The sequence below is a fragment of the Catharus ustulatus genome, chromosome 1 (genome assembly GCF_009819885.2).
Source record: "Catharus ustulatus isolate bCatUst1 chromosome 1, bCatUst1.pri.v2, whole genome shotgun sequence".
NCBI classification, from domain to species: Eukaryota; Metazoa; Chordata; class Aves; order Passeriformes; family Turdidae; genus Catharus; species Catharus ustulatus.
The window spans coordinates 9,438,300-9,458,268 of NC_046221.1; the positions used below are offsets into that span (position 1 = coordinate 9,438,300).

The 19,969-nt window shown below is 39.2% G+C and overlaps 1 protein-coding gene across 3 annotated transcripts in view; it reads right to left on the bottom strand.

Annotated features, from left to right (window-relative positions):
• Positions 1 to 19,969, bottom strand: part of ESYT2 (extended synaptotagmin 2) — an 81,079-nt gene that overhangs the window by 29,105 nt on the left and 32,005 nt on the right. For all 3 annotated transcript variants that reach the window (XM_033058746.2, XM_033058756.2, XM_033058764.2), the window contains exons 4-7: positions 19,006 to 19,082; positions 13,250 to 13,322; positions 12,403 to 12,492; positions 75 to 130 (exon numbers count right to left, since the gene is read on the bottom strand). In XM_033058746.2, the coding sequence (XP_032914637.1) occupies positions 75 to 130; positions 12,403 to 12,492; positions 13,250 to 13,322; positions 19,006 to 19,082 (296 nt within the window). The remainder of the gene's footprint in view (positions 1 to 74; positions 131 to 12,402; positions 12,493 to 13,249; positions 13,323 to 19,005; positions 19,083 to 19,969) is intronic.

Here is a 19,969-nt window from a genome sequence, read left to right on the forward strand (position 1 = left end):
CAATTGATGGTCTTGAGATTTTCTAGGCTTTACTGGGGTGCAGATATATCAAACACTGCTTTAGGTATACTCACTTCAGTCCTGGAACATCCAAAAGATTGGTCAGTCCAGTCCAGTTAATTTCCAAAAGCTGTGAATTACAGAGAGAAGAGGGAGAGGGGGCAAAAAAAGGACAGAAATAAACCAATTTACAATTCATAACACTGAGGAAATAAGCACAATTGTTAACAGTGGAGAATTAAACAGTTTCCAGGACTTTCTAAACAAACAAAACAACCCTCGTCCATTCTTAAGACTTTTTAGACACATTTTTTGAAAGTTATAAAAAGTTTCACCATTCTCTTATCCACTCTTCCACCATTCATATAAATATATGAATATAACCCCCCAATATATACAAATACCAGTATTTACTCTGAACAACCCATAGAGAATAATGAAATGTGGTTCTATTTTCTAGAGAAATACTTCTGGAGTCACTATAGACCTGCTATAGATGAACAGTCATTAACATTAGTTTGCAAATTATAACAAACTGACAAGGAATGCCACATGAGAACAGGAAAATAAGAGATCTAGAAGATATAACCAACAGAAAGAATGAAGAATTGGGATTAAGAAGGTGGCAGGAAGATGTGATAACAGCTTGCAGACTAAGAGGCTGTTTTTAAGGCACAAGTTCCATTCTATCACTGACAAAGAAGAAAGGTATTAACAGGTTTAAGTATCAAAGAGAGAAAAATCCTCAGAAATATTAAAAGAGAGAACTCATTGCTAGATCATGCATATTTTCTTCTCTAAAAATCTGTGCAGAATATTATGCCATATAAAGGTACCTATTCTCTTTCAGGATTGCTGGCATTACAAACTAATTTAAAACATCCTTTTTGATCCTATAAAATTCTAATTCTACATAACAAAACCAACAGACCTGAGTTCCCTTAGTTTTTTTCTTTATTGAATGATTTCTCTTAACTTCACAGAAGTTAACAGAATACTTAAGCAACAAACAAATCCAAACCCACCCAGTTACCACCATGTTTCCAAATCCAACTCACCCAATCTAAGTATAACTGAATGAGAAAAGGATTTTGATATTCTTCAGTTAAGAAACTAATTGTGGTGGTTCAGCTAAATGCTAAAACAAAACAATGAATCTCTACAAGAACAAATGTTCTTCATGTTTTCACAGACTAGAATTATCACCCTACCACTTTCTTTTCTAAAAATAGCACATACCATTCTTTTATAAAAGATCTATTAATAGTTTAATTAGTGATTTCCTTTGTGAATACTTCCAGCAAAGATAAGACATAATAGATTTACTGATATAGGGAGCATTGTTACTAATATACTTTTGTAATGGTAATGTTACCCATGAACAATATTACTATACCTACCTGTAACAAACAATTAAGCAGGAAAAAAGAAAATCATTATCCTTTCAATGAAAAAAGTAAGATGTAATAACCAGATATTCCAGAAAAAAATGCAAGACATATAAAGGGATGTACTGCCAGAATCTACAAGAGCTAGCACCATGCCCTTGCCACAAACAGGGCTCAGGCTATCCTGGGCACCATGAAGTTGATTAAGGGACTGCAGAATGATGTCATGAGAGATGCCCAGCACCTCCTTATTTTCATGGCCCTTCACTGGACCTATTCCAGCATGTCCCTGTCTCTGTCGTACTGGGGAACCCCACACTGTACTCCAGATGTGCCTCATCAGTGCTGTGGAGAAAGGAAAAATCTCTCTCAACCAGCTAGCAAAGCTTCTCCTAATGCAGCCCAGGATGCTGTTGGCCTTCTTGGTCCTAAGTGCACATTTCTGATTTCTCTTCTCCTTTCTGTCCAACTGAACAGCCCATATAATTTTCAGCAAAGCTGCTTTCCAGCCAGTCAGCCCCCTGTCCTGGGATACAAGGTTATTCCTTTCCAGGAACAAGAATTCACATTTCCATTTGTAGAACTTCATGAGATTCCTGCTGGCACATTCCTCCAGCTTGTCAAGGTCCCTTTAAATAGCAGTACAACTATCAGGTGTATCAAGCACTCCTTCCACTTTTAAGCAAGCAAACTTGCTGACAGCACACTCTGTCCCACCATCCAGGACAGCCATAAATTTGTGCTGGCCCCAGTTTTTACCCCAGAGTAAACCACTACAGATGGTCCTCCAGCTAAGCTTCATATTGCTGACCACAACTCACTGAGGCTGAAGAGTTCAACCACTTTTCAAGCAAGCTGTCCATTTATCCACTCTGTAGTTAGCAGTTTACCTATGAGGATGCTGCAAAAGAGAGAGTTAAAAGCCTTACTGAGGTCAAGATAAGCTGTATCCACAATTCTTCTCTCATCCACCGAGTAGCCTTCTGATCACAGAGGGTTATTGCCTTGGTTAACCATGATTTCCTGTTCATGACTCCCTCCTGGCTACTCCCAATCACTTTCTTGTCTCTTCAACCAGCAGGACTGAGAGCACCACTTGAGCCCCTGAACTGCCTCCAGAGCCATGCTGGAGCCACATTTCATTCTTTCCAGATTTCCCCTGGAAGTGGTGTTGATCCCCACACGGAGGAGCAGCAGTGGGTCGTAGTCTGAGGGCCAGACAAGCTTTAACAGCTGACAACATGCTGAATCTGACGTCCAGGCAAGCACAAACCCCATGAGAAAAACAGGTCAGGTTGGCTCATGGGACCAAGAGTCTCAGCAGTGATCACTTCTCCCTTTCTCCTGGCACTTCAGTGCAGTTCATGCTCTGCTGGCTTGGATGTTCCCAGGCCCTCCTCTGCTACACTGGCCCCAAATCTGTCCCACAGCTGCAAATCTGCAAACAGGGTAGGAGTCATCTTCCTTGGGGCAGAAAATTTCAATCTTTCCCCATCATGGAATAATTCCACGCAGTAGTTTCTCCAGAAAGTCAGAGACCCTGTTTCAGACAGCCCCTCTCTACAGCCCCTCATGCTATGTGAAGCAAACTAAACTCAGACTAAGCCATTGACCTGATCATATACATTTGTTATGCATGAAACCAGACTGAGAATCTAGAGTGAAAGAATTCTTCAGTAGCTCTACAGATTGCTGATTTGACTGATTTCTTTATAGGTGAAAGCACAAAGTTATCACTGGCTGCAGGACCACTTTGTATTCAATGTCTTTTTTAAAATACCTCATTTACAACTAGTTTTGCCCACTTTCTATTAGAGTACTAGCAGGACTGTTTTAGCAAGAAAATGTTACTACCAGGCTAAATGGCAGTAATACCTTTCAGAAGAGAATAAGTTCTTAGCCACAACCTATAGTGTATACTGAAGAGTCTTTTTTTTTTTTGAGGTTCTGTAACTTTTTTTTCTGCATGATTAGCAATTTAGAACTATGAGATTTTTAATTTCCAAATGTAAAAAAATGTGAAAATAATTTGTTATAAAATGGGTTCTTTCACATTAGTATGTAAGCTTTAGTTGGACAGCTCTACAAAAACAAACTCTGAGCTAGAAAACAGAACATTTACACTTAGGAAAATTAAGGTCATTTCAGTACATTCTTTTTTGAAAATTAGATGTGCAAATTATTAACATATGTTCTTAAATCTCCTCATCTTAAATCTGAAAAAAAAAAAAAGCTAAGAAATAAATAATTGAACCAGGAGGAAAAGTCCAACTTAATGTGAATATTTTCAGTTTTACACTACTTCCTCAATCATGCAAACCCACAGATGTTTAAGTAATATAGCAAACAAGTAACTTGGTAGTAGCTGATAAGACTAACCACAATTGGAGTATTCAGACTAATTCTCTTGTTCTAATCACAAGTTTTGACTGTACATTATGAGACACTAAAAATCTATGCAGTCTGCCAAGCTTCTGGAAGAAGTAATTTTATACTGTTTTAAGACAAAGAACCTAATTTATCACATGATTTATTTTTTATTTATTCATAGGCAAAATAGAAGCAAATGGACATAAATACCTTCCAAAAATGGTCCCTATCCTGAGGTGTTCATACCTGCATCCTGTATTTAACAGTTTTATGTAATGATGTTTTCAGATTAAATAGAAAATATTTGCATTTCCTTTTGTTTTCATATTTTGTTCAGTATACTGCATACAGCAATTAACACAGCAAGTCCTGTGCTGTCTCCTAAACAGACTTCACTGAATAAATGCATTGAGCAACACAGTGCATGTTGAAATTCAACATTGAGAAACATGTCCTGCTCTGGTGGTTTCTGTATTAACTGCCACAGCCCAAAAGAAAACCAAGAACCTAAGAGATGCCACTGAGAAGTGACACTTGCCATTGATGGGACTAAAAAGTATTTCAAAAGGTTGCAACACAGCCTATGAAACAAAAACATGCCCTATGGTACAACCTCACTGTCAATATTTTGATTATTACATACCTCTGCTAAAAAACAAGCCTAGCCATTCATTCCATCATCAGTCCTTACAACATGAAGCATGGAAAAACAATTACACAAAAAACCTGAGATTTGTGCCACTAAGAGTGGTCATTTAGACAAGAAATACAATTAGTACATATAATATCAGAAATTCTCTTCATCCACACAAGTTACAGCAAGGCTGCCATCATAACTAACTGAAGAGTCCTATGGAGAAAACGGGAGCAAGCAAAGGACTGCCAGCTGCTGAATCTTTAATGAAGCACCAAATCTAAAAACTTCCCATATTTAAAAAATAGCTTAACAATATAATTTGTCACCACTTTAAGCAATGCATAATTCTCTCAGTTTAGCTAAATTCAGAGAATGCCAGCTGGTTCTCTGCAGCAGAACTAACAGGGCACTGGAAAAACTGCGTGCAGGATTTGTCACTAAATGAAATTCTGCCAGAAGCCAGAAACGATGGTGTCTTTCCACAACACACCGCAACAGAGAGGTGATGTGCCTTGCAGACTGTACCAGCCAGCTCACTGGACAAAGGCAGGATTCCAGACCAGTTACACTTTCCAACGAAGTCGTCTGTGTGTCCTGCTACTCTAATATCTTACTCAAACCTTCTTCCTCTGTTCAGAGAAGTGAAAACAAATTTTGTTACCTCCCTGAAAACCAAGAAATCCACATTTTACCAAAGCTCTGTACTGAGAACTAATGCAACACATACATTAGAAGAGGTTAAAAAATAAAATAAGAAAATAAACCCCTTCAGCCAATATGAAAAGACAGGCTAAAAACTAATGAGCATTTCTGTACACATTGGATGTTCTCAAGATTCTAGAGACCTTTACAAAGGGGAAAAATACATACTGGAATGTAGAATACCCAGGGCCATAAATAAAGTTCACAGAAGTTAAAAAGCAGCCTCTAAACACTGCCAACCTTGTGGCTTGACTTGGCTGCCATAAGCAATACTAATTCTCAGAAGAGAAGCCACAGAGTATTTTAAAATGCTGATTAACAACTTCCTGCTAAATGGCTTATGGAAGTGTAAGATTTTTGTAGGAAAACTCAAGCTCTACTACAGGCCACAAGGATACAATTCCATGGGGTAAGGTGTGATTCCTCTCAGGAATGTATTACAAGGAGGGGACTAACCTGCCCTCTACTGTTATTCATGAATGGCCATACAGACAACGTCTGTTAGTAGAGCAAAGCCCATCACCACCTACAATACTGAAGTGCTGGCATTGTAGTAATAATTTAATATGCAACATTATCCAGTGTATCTCCCAGGACATAAATTATAAACTCAACCTCTCAAACAATACTACAGAGAGTAGGTGCTTCTCACTGGTTGCTATAGGAAACACGGCATATCTCTGCATAGAAATGGTATTTAAAAGTTTTTCAGTTGTAAACTCTCTGAAGATTTAAATGCCACAACTGCTAGAGAGATAAGATTTATATTTGAGGAGGTAGAAGACACAGCAGGCAAGTGATTTGAAGTGACCAGAAGGATCACAGTTGACTTTGCACAAATCCAGTGCACCTGCTGCTCTCCAGTGTCAGCTACTCTCAGCTTCATTCAAACCAATTCTCCCTAGCTTCTCTGCTCCTTCCTACCTTTCTACCAGTCTGCATTTTGGTCACACCCTCATACCAGTCTTGACATTCTCCTGAGTTTAGAGAGCTGGGTCAGGCAACTAAAATACATCTGAAGGACAGGAAACTGGGCACTTCTTCTGGTGTTTAGTATCCTGCCAGCTCATGTTCCTTAGCCAGCTTCCTCCAGCAGCAGAAGTTTCAACACTGGCGCAAGAGAATGGGAGGGCACAGGGAGAAAAGAGTAAGGTACTATGGAAACATCGACTGTGATGACCCTTAAAACATCCCATAAGCTACCAAAATCTAAAATCACTGAGAAAAAACGTAAGTTTTAGCAAATTTTAAGTATGCTGAGTAGCAGTGCAAATCATTCACTTCATAAGCAACAAGATTAATTCTTAACAAATATTATTCTAACAGTAGCTGTGCATCAGCATTTATCCAAGTGTTCCACAAACCTGACACTTCCATATATTCCAGAGGTATTCTTTACATTCTATATAACCACTTTATTTATTTCCATCCATTTCACTGGGACTATTATAGATGCAAACACTTCTTTTTTAGTCTAATTTTCATCAGGACTTAACATTTTTAAAAGTCCCATCCAGCCAGTTTTCCAAAGGCAGACAATATTAAATGAAATTAAACCTATATAAAAATCAATTAAAACTACAGGACAGAACCAATCTGTAAAGTGAGTAGAAGGAGAGTAGTACTCAAGTCAAAAAGTGGAAGGCAAAACTGTGAATCTGAAAATGAGAGCTTTGGAAGAGCTGCCCATTTTTCCTGGAAGACATCCTGTTTTCCAGCCATTGTTCTTTTTAGAACAATAGCATTTTAATGTGTTTGTCTTATTGGAAGGGTTTTGGCTTTTATCAAGAGAAAACGGTTGGGTTAGGACACACCCTCAATTCTAAGTGTGACACTGGACAAGCTTTTGAAAATTACCCATTTATAGTACAACTATAAGCCATATAAACTTCTATAACTGAACCACAAATCAAAACTATACACCGATTTGTGCTAAAAGTAAAACGGTAACTAAAACTTTGAGAACTGATTACAGTAAATTCACGAATACAAGCCGCACTGACTATAAGCCGCATCTCTGGGTGTTGGCAAATATTTCGGTTTTTGTCCATAGATAAGCCGCACACGAATATAAGCCGCTCTGTCGTTCGCAGCGAGGACCCGCGTGCAATTACTAACAGAACCGCGGGAGGGCGGGGTTTACTGGCTGAGCTAAGGCTGTGCAGGCTCGGCCCGCTAGGGGCCGCTGACGGGGCCAGGTGGTCCAGCACGGTGCTGCTGCTTGGGGCCGGCCGCCGCTGCCACTGGGCTCGGTCACCCCGGGTCGGCGCTGCCCTGCGGTGGCAGGCAGGGACGGAGCTTCCCCTGCTCCTACGGCAGCGGCGGCGGGGACAAAGCACCCCGTCGGCTCCCCGAGCCGCGGCAATGGCTGCGCGGGGCTCCTGTCGGCTCCCCGAGCCGCAGCAATGGCGGCGCGCGCTTCCCCCCCCCCCTCCCTGGGCCGCAGCAATGGCGGCGCCGGCTTCCCCCCCCCTCCCCGGGCCACAGCAATGGCGGCGCCGGCTTCCCCCCACTCCCCGGGCCGCGGTAGGGGCGGCCCGGGTCCCCCCTCTCCTCCCCGGGCCGCGCTAGGGGCGGCCCGGGTCCCCCCTCTCCTCCCCGGGCCGCGGTAGGGGCGGCCCGGGTCCCCCCTCTCCTCCCCGGGCCGCGGTAGGGGCGGCCCGGGTCCCCCCTCTCCTCCCCGGGCCGCGGTAGGGCCGGCCCGGGTCCCCCCTCTCCTCCCCGGGCCGCGGTAGGGCCGGCCCGGGTCCCCCCTCTCCTCCCCGAGCTGCAGCAATGGCGGCGCCGGGCCCCCCCCGTCTCTCCCCTGGGCTGTGGCAGAGGAGGAAAGAGAGCTCTCCCGCCTCTCTCCCCGCCCCCCGTTCTGCCTACACGGAGCCAGGCTCCACCCGCGGTGCAACAAAGTAGCGATTTGTAACAATCGCAAAATGCCGACTTTGCAGCTGCTCGGCTCAGCACTCTGGCAGGCACTTCTGAGGTTGTATTAGCCGCTCCTGATTATTAGCCGCATTTCCGGTTTAGGAGCAAAATCTTAGTCAAATTGGTGCGGCTTGTATTCGTGAAATTACTGTATCTGGTAAATAGACATAACATTAATATAGTGAGAAATATGCAAAGAACCTCACAAATCCTGACTGTTCATCCAGTGCTACCTTCTCTCTAGCACTGACACTCAGACTACTTCAAACATTAGAATGCACATTATTTCCCTCCCTTGAAATATCCTACATATTTGGATTTATTTTATAAGCTGATGAAACTTAATGACCTTCTTCACAATAACAACAACAAAATGCAGTATATACACAAAATTTCATAAGATGGAAGAACTCTTGAAAGATCAAAAACTTTATGCATTACTCAGAAATATCAGACTGGTAAACTCATAGGCCATGTTGCCTTATATAGTCATTAAGTCCAGCAAACAGATGATACAGAGCAAGAGGAATTGTTGCCCGTTACTTTAGACTGGAAAATATGAGAACAAAAATCTAATGCTAGCTGCCAGCTAATTCCTCTTCTCTTCTAACAAAAATATTTAAGAAAAGCTTTCGTTGGCTGCAGCCACTTGCTCTCTAGTAAGAGAACAGAATTTGGTTCTTGCTATAATAAGCATTATTTTACATTTTTTTGCAGACGTTAGAAAAATAAACACTGAGAAAACACACTGTGGTGGGAAGAGAAGTCTGCTTGGAAAAAGCTGAACAGCCAGGGATAACTGTCAAAGTTATGGGCCATCTTAGACTATTTTTCAAACCATTCACCCTCAGGTTTGCTCAGACCTTGACCACTATCTAAGCTTTTAAATAAAAGGAGGGAAAAAAACTTTTAACACTTTTTGACTTTTTAGTCCAAGATAGTACTCCACTCTAATTCCCATCCTTTTTTTGTCCCACTAATAGAGCGTCAAGGGGTAAGGCAAAAGACAAAATTACTATGGACAAAGTATCGCTCCAAGTTCAGAAACTACCCCAAATGAGGGGTGTTTCACTTGATATGTTTTCTGTTTCTCCTCTCAGGTGTAAGTTCTCCTAGTTTAGCACTTTGCAGATGCATCACACTTAGACAAGAGTGGGCACAGACACCAGAATTAAAATCTGCAAGAGAATGCTCTGGGAGTAGCAGAAGTGGAAGGTTTGGATACCTCCTGCCAGAGCAGGATGCTGGGAAGTAGAGCAGTGCCAGGAACTGTTTCTAAGGATTCCTGCTGCTGACCTCCCCCTCCCTACCACTGCCAGCTTTCCAGCCTCTCCCCCCAGAATTCACCAAACAGAAGCATCTGCAGGAGGTACCCCAGGGCAATCCAGACATACTGGGTCAGGTCATGGTTCCAGCACAGATTGTCAGAATGGCTGCTACAGAAGGCTTGTACAAAACATAACTGAAAGACACAACACAAACCACATCTAGACAATGGAGAAATGTTATTACTGTAGGGAAAGAAAAAAGGCAATGACTTTGTGAAGTCCATACAGCTACACTGTTCTCCCTGCTCCTCTAAACCAGAATGTTTCCACTTACAGTAATTTCACGATTATAAGCCGCACTGAGTATAAGCCGCATTTCTGGGTTTCAGCAACTTTTCGTTCTTTGTCCATACATAAGCCGCACCTGATTATAAGCCACCCATTACAATAATGAGTGTGATAAAAGCTATCTATTCTATCACCATCTGTTGAGGGTGGGGGCAGTGATCCTTATCTCAATGGCAGATATTCTGCTAATGAGCCATCCATTGAAACCAGGCAGGGCACTGTTCTTTATCTTTTCACAACCCATCCTTCCTCCAGAGAGTCATTTTCTGCTAATGGCCATTGAGTCCCACTGTGGAACTGATAAAATTACTGCATCCCATTGGAAGTTGCTCCAGCCAGGGGGAAGAGCCCAACATTTCTTACCAAGATAAAAACAGAGGTTTTGGGACACTAAGGGAGCCCCTTTCTCCACTGGACTCCAGAGGAAAACCAGATTTCTCCACATCACCACTGGACCTCCAGAGGGAAACTGCACCATGTACAGGAGCACTGCTCCAACTGAGCCACATCTGTCACTGCAGGAGGACTGCAACCACCATTTAATGGGACTGCTACCAACAGCCTGCCTTATGGGGTGTCAGGTTGTACTCTGACTTTGTCAGGGTTTGGAGTTTGTTTCTTTGTAGTATTGTATTTCTATTTTAACTTCCACAGTAAAGAACTGTTATTCCTAATTCCCATATTTTTGCCTGAAAGCTCCTTGATTTCAAAATTATAATAATTTGGAGGGAGGGGGTTTACATTCTCCATTTCAAAGAGAAGTTCCCACCTTTCTCAGCAGACACTTGTCCTCCAAACTAAAACAGCAACTTTTTGTTCTTTGTCCATATATAAGCCTCACCTGATTATAAGCCGCACTTCTGGGTTTGGATCAAAATTTTAGTCAAAATGGTGCAGCTTATAATTGTGAAATTACTGTAATTTGTTTATTGGATGGTCTCTGGAATGAACTGGGGACTGTACTGAGAATGGAAATTGTTTAGGAGAGGATTAATAGCAAAAAGATATCAGAGAGTATGCTAATAATTACATAGTGCAAACCAGCATAAGACAACACTCAATCCTTTTCAGGGCCATGCTTACTTTGTTAGGATAAACATGAAGATTAACAGTTGTCCTACACTCACTGCTCAGCTAGAGATTAAAAATTAAGTGAAACTTGAGCAGACATCTAGTGTTTAGGCTCACTTCAAAGAAATCTGGGGAAATCCAAATTTGGTTCATCCCAATGTTCTTCCTCAACTATTTCCAAATAAGAGCAATGATGTACGATCAGTTTTGCATGAAGTAATTCACGTTTACAAAAACACTGCCTAAATCAGGCACAAAATATTTGCAAATTATTGCATATTTACTAAGATTTACTAAGTCTCCATTCCTTCTACCCAGGCACACATGGTTTCTCTAGACAGATAAAACAAGCCACGTAATAATAAAAGTAACGTAAGTTTTTTCTAGGCCATACATAAACATCTAAATCCAAACCTATCTTTTCAACATGGTAGCAAAAATTTATCATGGGATATTTATTCAAAAGAACCATATCACAAGAATGTGATTTCTTTGAAGAAAGTAACAAGATACCTCTTAAAGTTATTGAAGAATTCACTCTCAACTCCCAAGCCTAGATCAACTTTTTAGAGTTTCAGACTGCTGATGAAACCAAGATGATCAATTTGAGATGCTTCAAAGTGTCTAAACCCATACACTTGTAATTTGTGACCTGCCAGTCTGAAACTGTTAAACCATGACATAAGTTTTCATGTTCAATTACAACATACTCAAGGAAAGCTTCCAATGGAAAATATACTTTCAAGTAAGATGGAAACAACTAATTTCTTTAAAGAAGTCTGTGGAACATAAGAATTTCTGCACTGTTCACATTTTCTGTTAAGCTCTTACAGATATTTAAAAGCAGTATCAAACTTAAAATCGCTGAAACACAACATCACAGGAATTTTCCACCAGCCAAGTGCAATGTGTATTATGTTGTCCTTTATACTTTTATAAAAAAAAAGATTTGTTGAACTCCTGTGCCTACAACTGAAAGCATTTGAGAGCTATCCTCTTGTTAACACGTGCCAGTTTGGCTGTATCATTTTCATACCAGCAAGAGGCTCACCTTTGTTTCACTATTATTCCTGCTCAAACATGCACTTTGGTCTAGCTTATTTTCCAGCTCAATTCTGTGACCTTCTCTCTGCTTTCTACTTTTGCTGCCATCATGATCATTTTGAATTCCAATTCCATCTCACTATATGCTTGATCCACCCTCACACTTGGGTCACTGGAAAATGTAGTGGAAATTATCCATTTGCTATCTAGGACAAAAACTTCACAGTAGGTGGGTAATTTCCCACTCCAATTTTAATTTGTGCTAACACCAGCATTGGTTTCCTTAACCATCTTGAGTAGACTTTGTGAAATTTTAAGTCAGATCATGCTTACCTACAGAATATTGTGAGAGCAGGAACAAAAGCTTTTTTACAACCGTCTAGATGGTATCTATTGATCTTTCCTTACCAGAAGACTTGTAAGGAAAGTCTGACAGCTTTGACAAAACACACTTCCAAATTACAAGGTAATTATTATCCATCTTGGTTCCTGTTAGCACTCATAAAATTTTCTTAGTGCTTATCTGTCAAAGTTCAACCAAACAGAAGTGATTTCCCAAATCCTTTCATTTTGCTGCTTAATTCTTTCTCCATAATTTTCTAATTACCATCATCAGCACTCTAAAAAAAGTGGAAAGGGAGAAAAAAGTGCTTACAGGTTTCCTAAGGAAAAAAAGGGATAGTGCTCCAATTAGGGGCATGTCTCCAATTAGTGGTTCCAGGATAACCCTCATGGTGCCATGGATCTGTGAAAGGGGAAGAAAAAAAAAAAAAAGACAATGAAACTGACTTTAGTCAACTTTTAAATAAATTTTATTTGCTGGCAATGCTCACACTTCTAATTCATAAATCTTGCTTATGGAAGAATTTTATATATACATAGATTCTTTCTTCATATGTCATCCAAACCCCAAAAAATTAATACAAGCACGTAACAGTTGTGCTTAAAAATTCATTATATTCATCTGTATCATTCAGAGTCATGTTGGTGGTAATTTTTAAAAAATGTGAGGTAGATTATTTCTATAGCTCCAAGTAAACAAATGTGACACAAGAAGCACAGTGGCATCCACAGATACTGGAGCAAAAGCAGGTAAATGCTTATAGGTGTGTCAAGACACACATACAGAAGAGCTAATTCTGCACCTTAGGGAAAGATTTGTTACCAGAAAATTAAGGAAATCTCAGGAACAATATCAGAAGGCTACTAATAGTAATTGCACCTACACCAGGAATTCTATCTGATACCTAGATAGTACAAGAAATAAAATTTCTAGCTTTTCCTTTAGTAAATGTTATATATTTGTTCTACATCTTAGAGACTTTTTTTATTTTGTTAAGTCATGTTACTGAAATTCTAATTCACTATCAATACTATTCAAATGAGAAAAGAAAATAGTAAGCTACAAAACCACAGAAGTACTGTTGCTTTCTTATAGATTATTTAATCAGAAAATAGTGATTTAATGCTATGAGAAACAAAAGAAAAAAGCTGAATTTCACCTGTATACTTTTCACACCAGCTCTGCAGAAGTATCTCTTGATCTCCAAATCAATTTCACAGTTTCCAACAAAACTAAACCAAAAGAGAAAGTATACATTTCACTTTTATGGACTAAATTGCAATAAACTCTTACTTCTATTTTGCACTGTCATTAAAACATATTTTGTCTCTCAGTGTATGCACAAAAAATGCATGTTGAAATAATAAAACATAAAACAATGCCAGTTTGCTAAAATATCCCCTTCAAAACATCACCACTGTCTACAAAATCACTCAAATTAATACCTAGGTTTGCTCCACCTCCAGAAGGATGCAGAATAGGAGACAAGAAAGAAGCCCTACTTTTGGGAAATAATGGACACAGAATTCATACTCCATTTCAGGAAAGCTCTCCACAGATCTCATTGATTGTAAATGTACCCAAATCCACACTCATCTAACATAATCATGAGAAGCACTAGACAGAGCTGGTGGTTATGCTAAAAACGAAACTTTTCTGAAATACTCATAGACTTGCAAAGCCAGTCATATTTAGCATTTCAGTAAGCAGGACATGCTGAGCTGAATGAACTTCTAAGCAGGTTTTATGCCAAAAACAGTTGAGCCCTTTCTGAAGGGAGAGAAGGCAGGAAGAAAATTAGGGAACATATTAAAAACTATGCAAATTTTTCCCTGAACAGTTTTTGCATCCCATTTTTGGGGATGCAAGGTCAACTGACTGAAATTTTCCAGATGTTGCCCTGTATCTCAGATTTGTCCAAGTTGGTAAAAAGAAGTCCCATCTATTTTGCCCATGCTACAAGGCTACAAGATTATTCACACACAACTCAGGCTTGGATTTTTAGCTGCTTTCCCTGAACCTCCATGCAGCTGAAGCCTGTACCAGCAGAGCTGGTACTTCTGTGAGACACACTGGTTCTGAAAACTAATTTTGAGACTCAACAAAGAATTCAGGAAGAAAGCTTGAGACTCTGATTTAGCATGGAATTGGTCAATGATTCTATGGAATGAGAGCTAAAAGCAAAACCCAACAGACTGAATATCATGCTCCAGGTATGGAGAGATGAGCTGGATGAGGACACTGGCTGAGATAGAGGCTGTAACAGAAGGACAAATGAAACCTGAAGAGCTTTCTGAACAGACTGCCCATGTAAAGAAAATGAAGAAGGAGCCAATTGGGATAGAGATGAGCCAGATTAAAGCCAGACACAGCTGAAGGGAGGAGGAAATTGTTTTCTCTGCCAGGCATCCTGTTCCAGATTCTGCAGCAGAGCCCAACATTCTGCACATTAGTTCCTCAGACATGGCCTGTACAGTGAAACACTGTTAGCTGTGCTTGGGAGTATGTAGCAGTATTATTACAAAAATGCTTGGGGAATTGTGAACAAAATGGAATTGCTCTCTTCATTGGCCATGCTAGGCTCAAGTCAATATAAAATAAATTAGTCTTACAGCAAGAATAGAACAGCAGGATTGCTGTTCCCTCCCCCTGAGCCTGATGGCCACAAAGTACTACTAAAATAAAAAAAGATGAGCGCTGCTGCATTCCATATATCCATTATCCAAATCCTCTGTATCCCCCTCTGCTTTGTGTGCAGCAGTGCTGTCTTTGGGATTTCAACAAATGAAAATCTTATCAATCCCTTAAACAGAAATAAACAATAGTACCAAGAATTTGTTGTAACATCATCACTGGAATTTATTTTTGACTATTCAAAAGATAACACTATGCAGAATCTTTTTTGTGCAATGGCCAGTTTGGGGAACTGGAAGACAAAAACATGATAGAGTCTATGTCAAAGGAAGGTGACAGTTGCTTTCCTTGGAAAGAATGTAGTGTGACTGTACAGTTTAAAAATAGGCATGTAACTTTAAATACACAATTTAAAACTATGTAATTTCTATTTTTAACCTATCTAACTATATATAGAGATAGTAGAGATATATATAAATACACTCCTATATATATATAATTGCATAACAACATGACACAGAGAAGCAAGGTCAATTAAAACCTGCAACTGAAACCTCAATCTCTGCACTCTGCAGCATCAGAACTATTTGTGTTATGAAGACTGGGAAGCAATATGCTCATTTGAAAATCCATAATAACACGATGACAAACTGAAGCAAAAATAGTAACAAACTGCATTTGAGGGGACTAAGTCAACAACATTTAACTTTATAATAAAGCTAAATATATGGTTTTATCCCCTAAGATATTTGGCTGGGTCCATTAATAGTCAATGCCTACACAATTCCACTGCAATATACCACACAACTTGAAAGCTCATTTAGCAAGCAAATTCTATACATTCAGATCATAATATCCCAGAAATATTTATGATCCCTTTAAGGTACAGAAGACTTGAGATAGATTACAGTTTAATGAGGACACTCTCATAATATTAACAGCAGCTGCACAGAATCAAAAGAGAAGTGCAATGCACTGCATGTGGTCATTGTAGGCCATGGCAGATACCCAGAAGAAAAAAAAGAAAAAATAAAAGGTTATGGCAAAAATATTTCCTACATTACAGTGATGTGTGATTCTGTACACTGGACAATCTGAATTGTTCTTAGAAAGACCTTTGGACCTATTTTTACATTAGCCTTGTGCCAGTAAAATGTAGTGAGTCTCCCCATTCAAGTATTCCATGTTTGAAAAGATCTGCCTTGTGCTTCAATCTGCAGCCTAAAACTCTTTCAATGCATCAATTTTTCTGCGTCACGAGAAGCTGAAAAAAGTCAGGCTATTAACAACTACTTCTTCAATCTCTCAATCTTTTTTGCTTCCTTTGCTACAGTTTACATTTAAATTGACTGAGTTTATCTTGTTTTCTGTTGATCCATAACCTTTACCCAGGTATTTACTACGTTCACGCACTAGCAAATGTAAGATTTCTTTTTATTAACAATCTATTTAGATTTTATCTTCATCTGCTCAAGTGGTTGAAATTTTTCCCTTGCCCATATTTGTTATCAAGAAGTAGATTTCTGGACAGTAATGAGTTTTGATCATTTTTTTTTTTTAAACATAAACTCACAATAAGAGAAAAGCAAAGCATTCCCTTGACAAATATGGTCCTCAAACTGAAACTTTAAATATGTTCTCCAGTGAGTGCTTTGTGGATTAGCTATACAAACTACTTAGAGTGAAATTCTTAATTGAATCCTAAGTGATGCACAAAACCTGTTCCAAAGAGTTCTGAAAAACAGTCTGAAGCAATGATCACAATGCACCAAATATCCTTGCAGAAACAATAGAAACTAAACCAAAACACACTCCTTTTGCAATTAAAATGAAAAGCAGACCAGAAAAAAAAAGACCTTCAAGGATGATGCAAAACAATACTCTGGAGTTTTGGAGACACATGGAAACTACTTAAATGCACTATGGAAGGTCCAAAGCAAAGGCACACACCCCACCACAAACAACTGACAGCACAAAGGGCTAAAAGAAGCCACAATAGTGAAACTGCAGGATAAAAGGGGATTCTTAAAAGAATTAATGTACTTTAAACTGAAAAAATACATAAATAAAATCTTTCCTTCCTTCCCTCACCACACACCCCACAGGGCTTGGCTTCCTACAACTATTCTTATGAATGTTTAGAGAGGTTGTTTGAGAGGTCTTTCTACATTGTATTTAGAGAATGAAGGGTTTATAGAAAGCTCCTAACTTTAAACTTAGAAATAAATCAAAATTATAACAAACTAACTTAACTGGAGATTAAAATCTACAGGGATAAATACTCCAAAGGATGGACTTTTCTCCAGTAGTGAGACTGTCTTTTATAATCTTGCAAAACTGCAATATAAGACATAATTTAGGGTTGGTATCTGTATTTAACTCTGTACCTAAATGTACCAAGAGACACTTACTCTTCCTGTTATGAATGAGACAATCCCAGTGATAAGAATGTCAGAGGATATATAAACCAAACTATTCAAAAGCAAACAACAACATCAAACAGTAACAAGTGGCACAGAGGGCCAGGAAGGCTCTTAAACTTGCATGCTAAAAGTCTTTGAAAAAGAGCCCTTTCTGAATGAGGTGTCAAGGACGAGTCTTAAATATGAAACAGGACTTCCTTTGATGATGGTTTTGTCTAAGCTTTAATTCCTAGAAGCTGTGATAGTCACTCCAGAGCTCTCATTTCCATTTTCTTCCTGGAAGCCTGTGCTACTGGCAATAGGGACAGGCTGTTGGGTTCAACAGGTACCCAGCTGACTCAGCATAATTATGGCTATTTAAATCACTTCAAGGAAATTATTTCAGCCTTTTAGACTATTCTATTGCAGTTGCCTACCACTTCTCTAGGTAGGTTGCAAGGTAATACAATGAGACATGGGTAAAGATTTCCTCCAGGTCTACGTAACAGGGCATTATTCCTCAAATTTTTGTACAAATCTACCGGCCTTTTTACTTTTATCTACTCCATGAGCATAAACAGAAACTAAACAAAAAAAATACTAGATTTACTCTGTCTTCCTGGGAATAGTTCTGCCTTAGAGGGAAGAAGTGGTCTTGGAATAGAAAGAGCTTCTCTAAAACCATTTGTCTGGGTTGTTTGGTGAGACAAGATTGTTTTCCTGAGGGCTTATCTCTGAAGAGGTGAGGCTGCTCTCCCAGCTGCTGCCAAAAGTGGCAACAAAGAGAGAACTCAAGGAAGTTGCTCCATTAGGCAAACACTTTTATCCAGTGAAATAAGCTCTGAAGAGTCAATCCTGCTGTATTTTGTCCAGTAACACTAATCCCTGATTTGGACAGCTGTCTTTTTCCTACAGAAATAAAGTGATGCAATTCCACAAATACTGGGCTCTGCTCACTGATGTAACCCCTGCCTGCTCTGGAGCCCAGGGAAGAAGACAGCAGTATTTTCTCTTATCAAAACAGCAAAGGCTTCAGCATACCTGAGCTTTAGACAAATAATTCAAATTTAAGAATAACCATGTTCCAATTTTGGAAGTGCCTCTGAAGCTGAGATGCCTGATGACCCTCCTGGCTACTGCCAGGGAAGCAGTGAGGAACACAGGAGCCTGCTCTTTGCTGGCCTGTCAATGACTGACAAATTTGGCCTTTCCATAACCCAAAAACAGACAAAAGTAGTCACAGTAACATAGACCTATGATGGTCAATTATAAAAGCATTGCTGGGTTCACTGACTGAACTTTCAAAAAACTCTGCAACCGCAGATTGTTTGAGAATGACTTAGGTAAATGTAGGGTAGACCTACTAGGAAACCTGTATAAAAGGGGTCATGATGAAAGAGCAAAGAAACCTGAAGCAATGGAGCACAGTCTTTCTGGCATTTTATAATACACAGATTTACTCTGGCAAAATAAAACCAAATTCTTCTGTAGCTATCATGATTTTTTATAATACTATGTTTATTTTAAAAATCTAAGTAACTGAGAAAAGTAAAAAAAACAAAAAAATCTTACATCTTAGATTTCAGGCTACATTTAATGGCAAAGTATTAATACATTAAGGAAAAAAGTCAAAGCTAGTGTTTTATCTTTGGAAAGTATTTTTCAATTAACCATCATGACTTTAGTGATGAAACCACACAGAGTTTATATTTCATTCCTCTCAGATAAATGTTATTTACAGCATGCAGTTTCTTCCTCCATTCATACACAATTAGAACCAATTACATTTGCATAATGAAGCAATTCTCATAACTGCCAAATCAAATAATGTGCAGATTATAAAGCATGGAGCTCATTGTAATATAGTAATAAAGTTTACCTGATTTGAAGATCCAAAATGATCTGCCTTTTGTCCACATTTTCAGTGTACACTTTTACACCATTTATCCTCAGAGGCTGGAACAACAAAGCAAGTAAAAGTTGGATTCTTCTACAGAAGTATATTAAACTCTTAACTTTGAAATAAGGGTGAATACAGGCATATTTATGCCTGAAGTTAAGCACCTACTATAAACATTAAAAGGTGTGCAGTAAGGCTATCAATTTAGCTCAAATTCTTGCTTCAAGATTTGCCAGAAAGGTAATTCTTGAATAACCTTTCTGGGATTCAATTATCCATAATCCTTCCAGCAACCACCTTGGGTATAGACCACTAAACTTCAAGCTTTACAAAATATTTAATAATCAAGCTTTCCCTCTCCCCTGCATAAACATTTGATTTCTCTGCATTCTTTTCTGCGTAACTACAACAACAAGCTAAATTTAGTTCACAAAAAGACAGCTGCCTTAAGTGGAATTTAGTGAGAATAGATGGAAAAGAATCTGTAATTCCCATAAAAAGTTGTGTCAACCACTCTGTGCTGTCTCTCTAAATCAATGTGTTAACACTCTCCCCCCTCTCCCACCCTCATACAGAATTAACATCTATCAGTCACACACTCAAGCCTCAAACATTGATCAAACACTAGGCAGGAGAGGATGACTAACAACATCACTTTTGAGTTTTTCCTTTCTTGAAAAATACTCATATTTCTATTTACACCTTTCTGATAATTTACATAAAATCAAAATCTCACTGCTGTGTTGGGGCTGTGCAGTTCAATCAACTTAATCAAGGCTGCAATACAAAGTATGAATAGCTGTTTGTCATTTCTAAGGTTACCCAATCCAGCTGCAGACCATACAGAGGTCTGGGAGCTAATCTAAAACCTACTTAAAATTAGTATAGCTTAAAAGGAATGCCACAGTCTGTATTATAAATATATCTAGGGCAGGACCAAGGA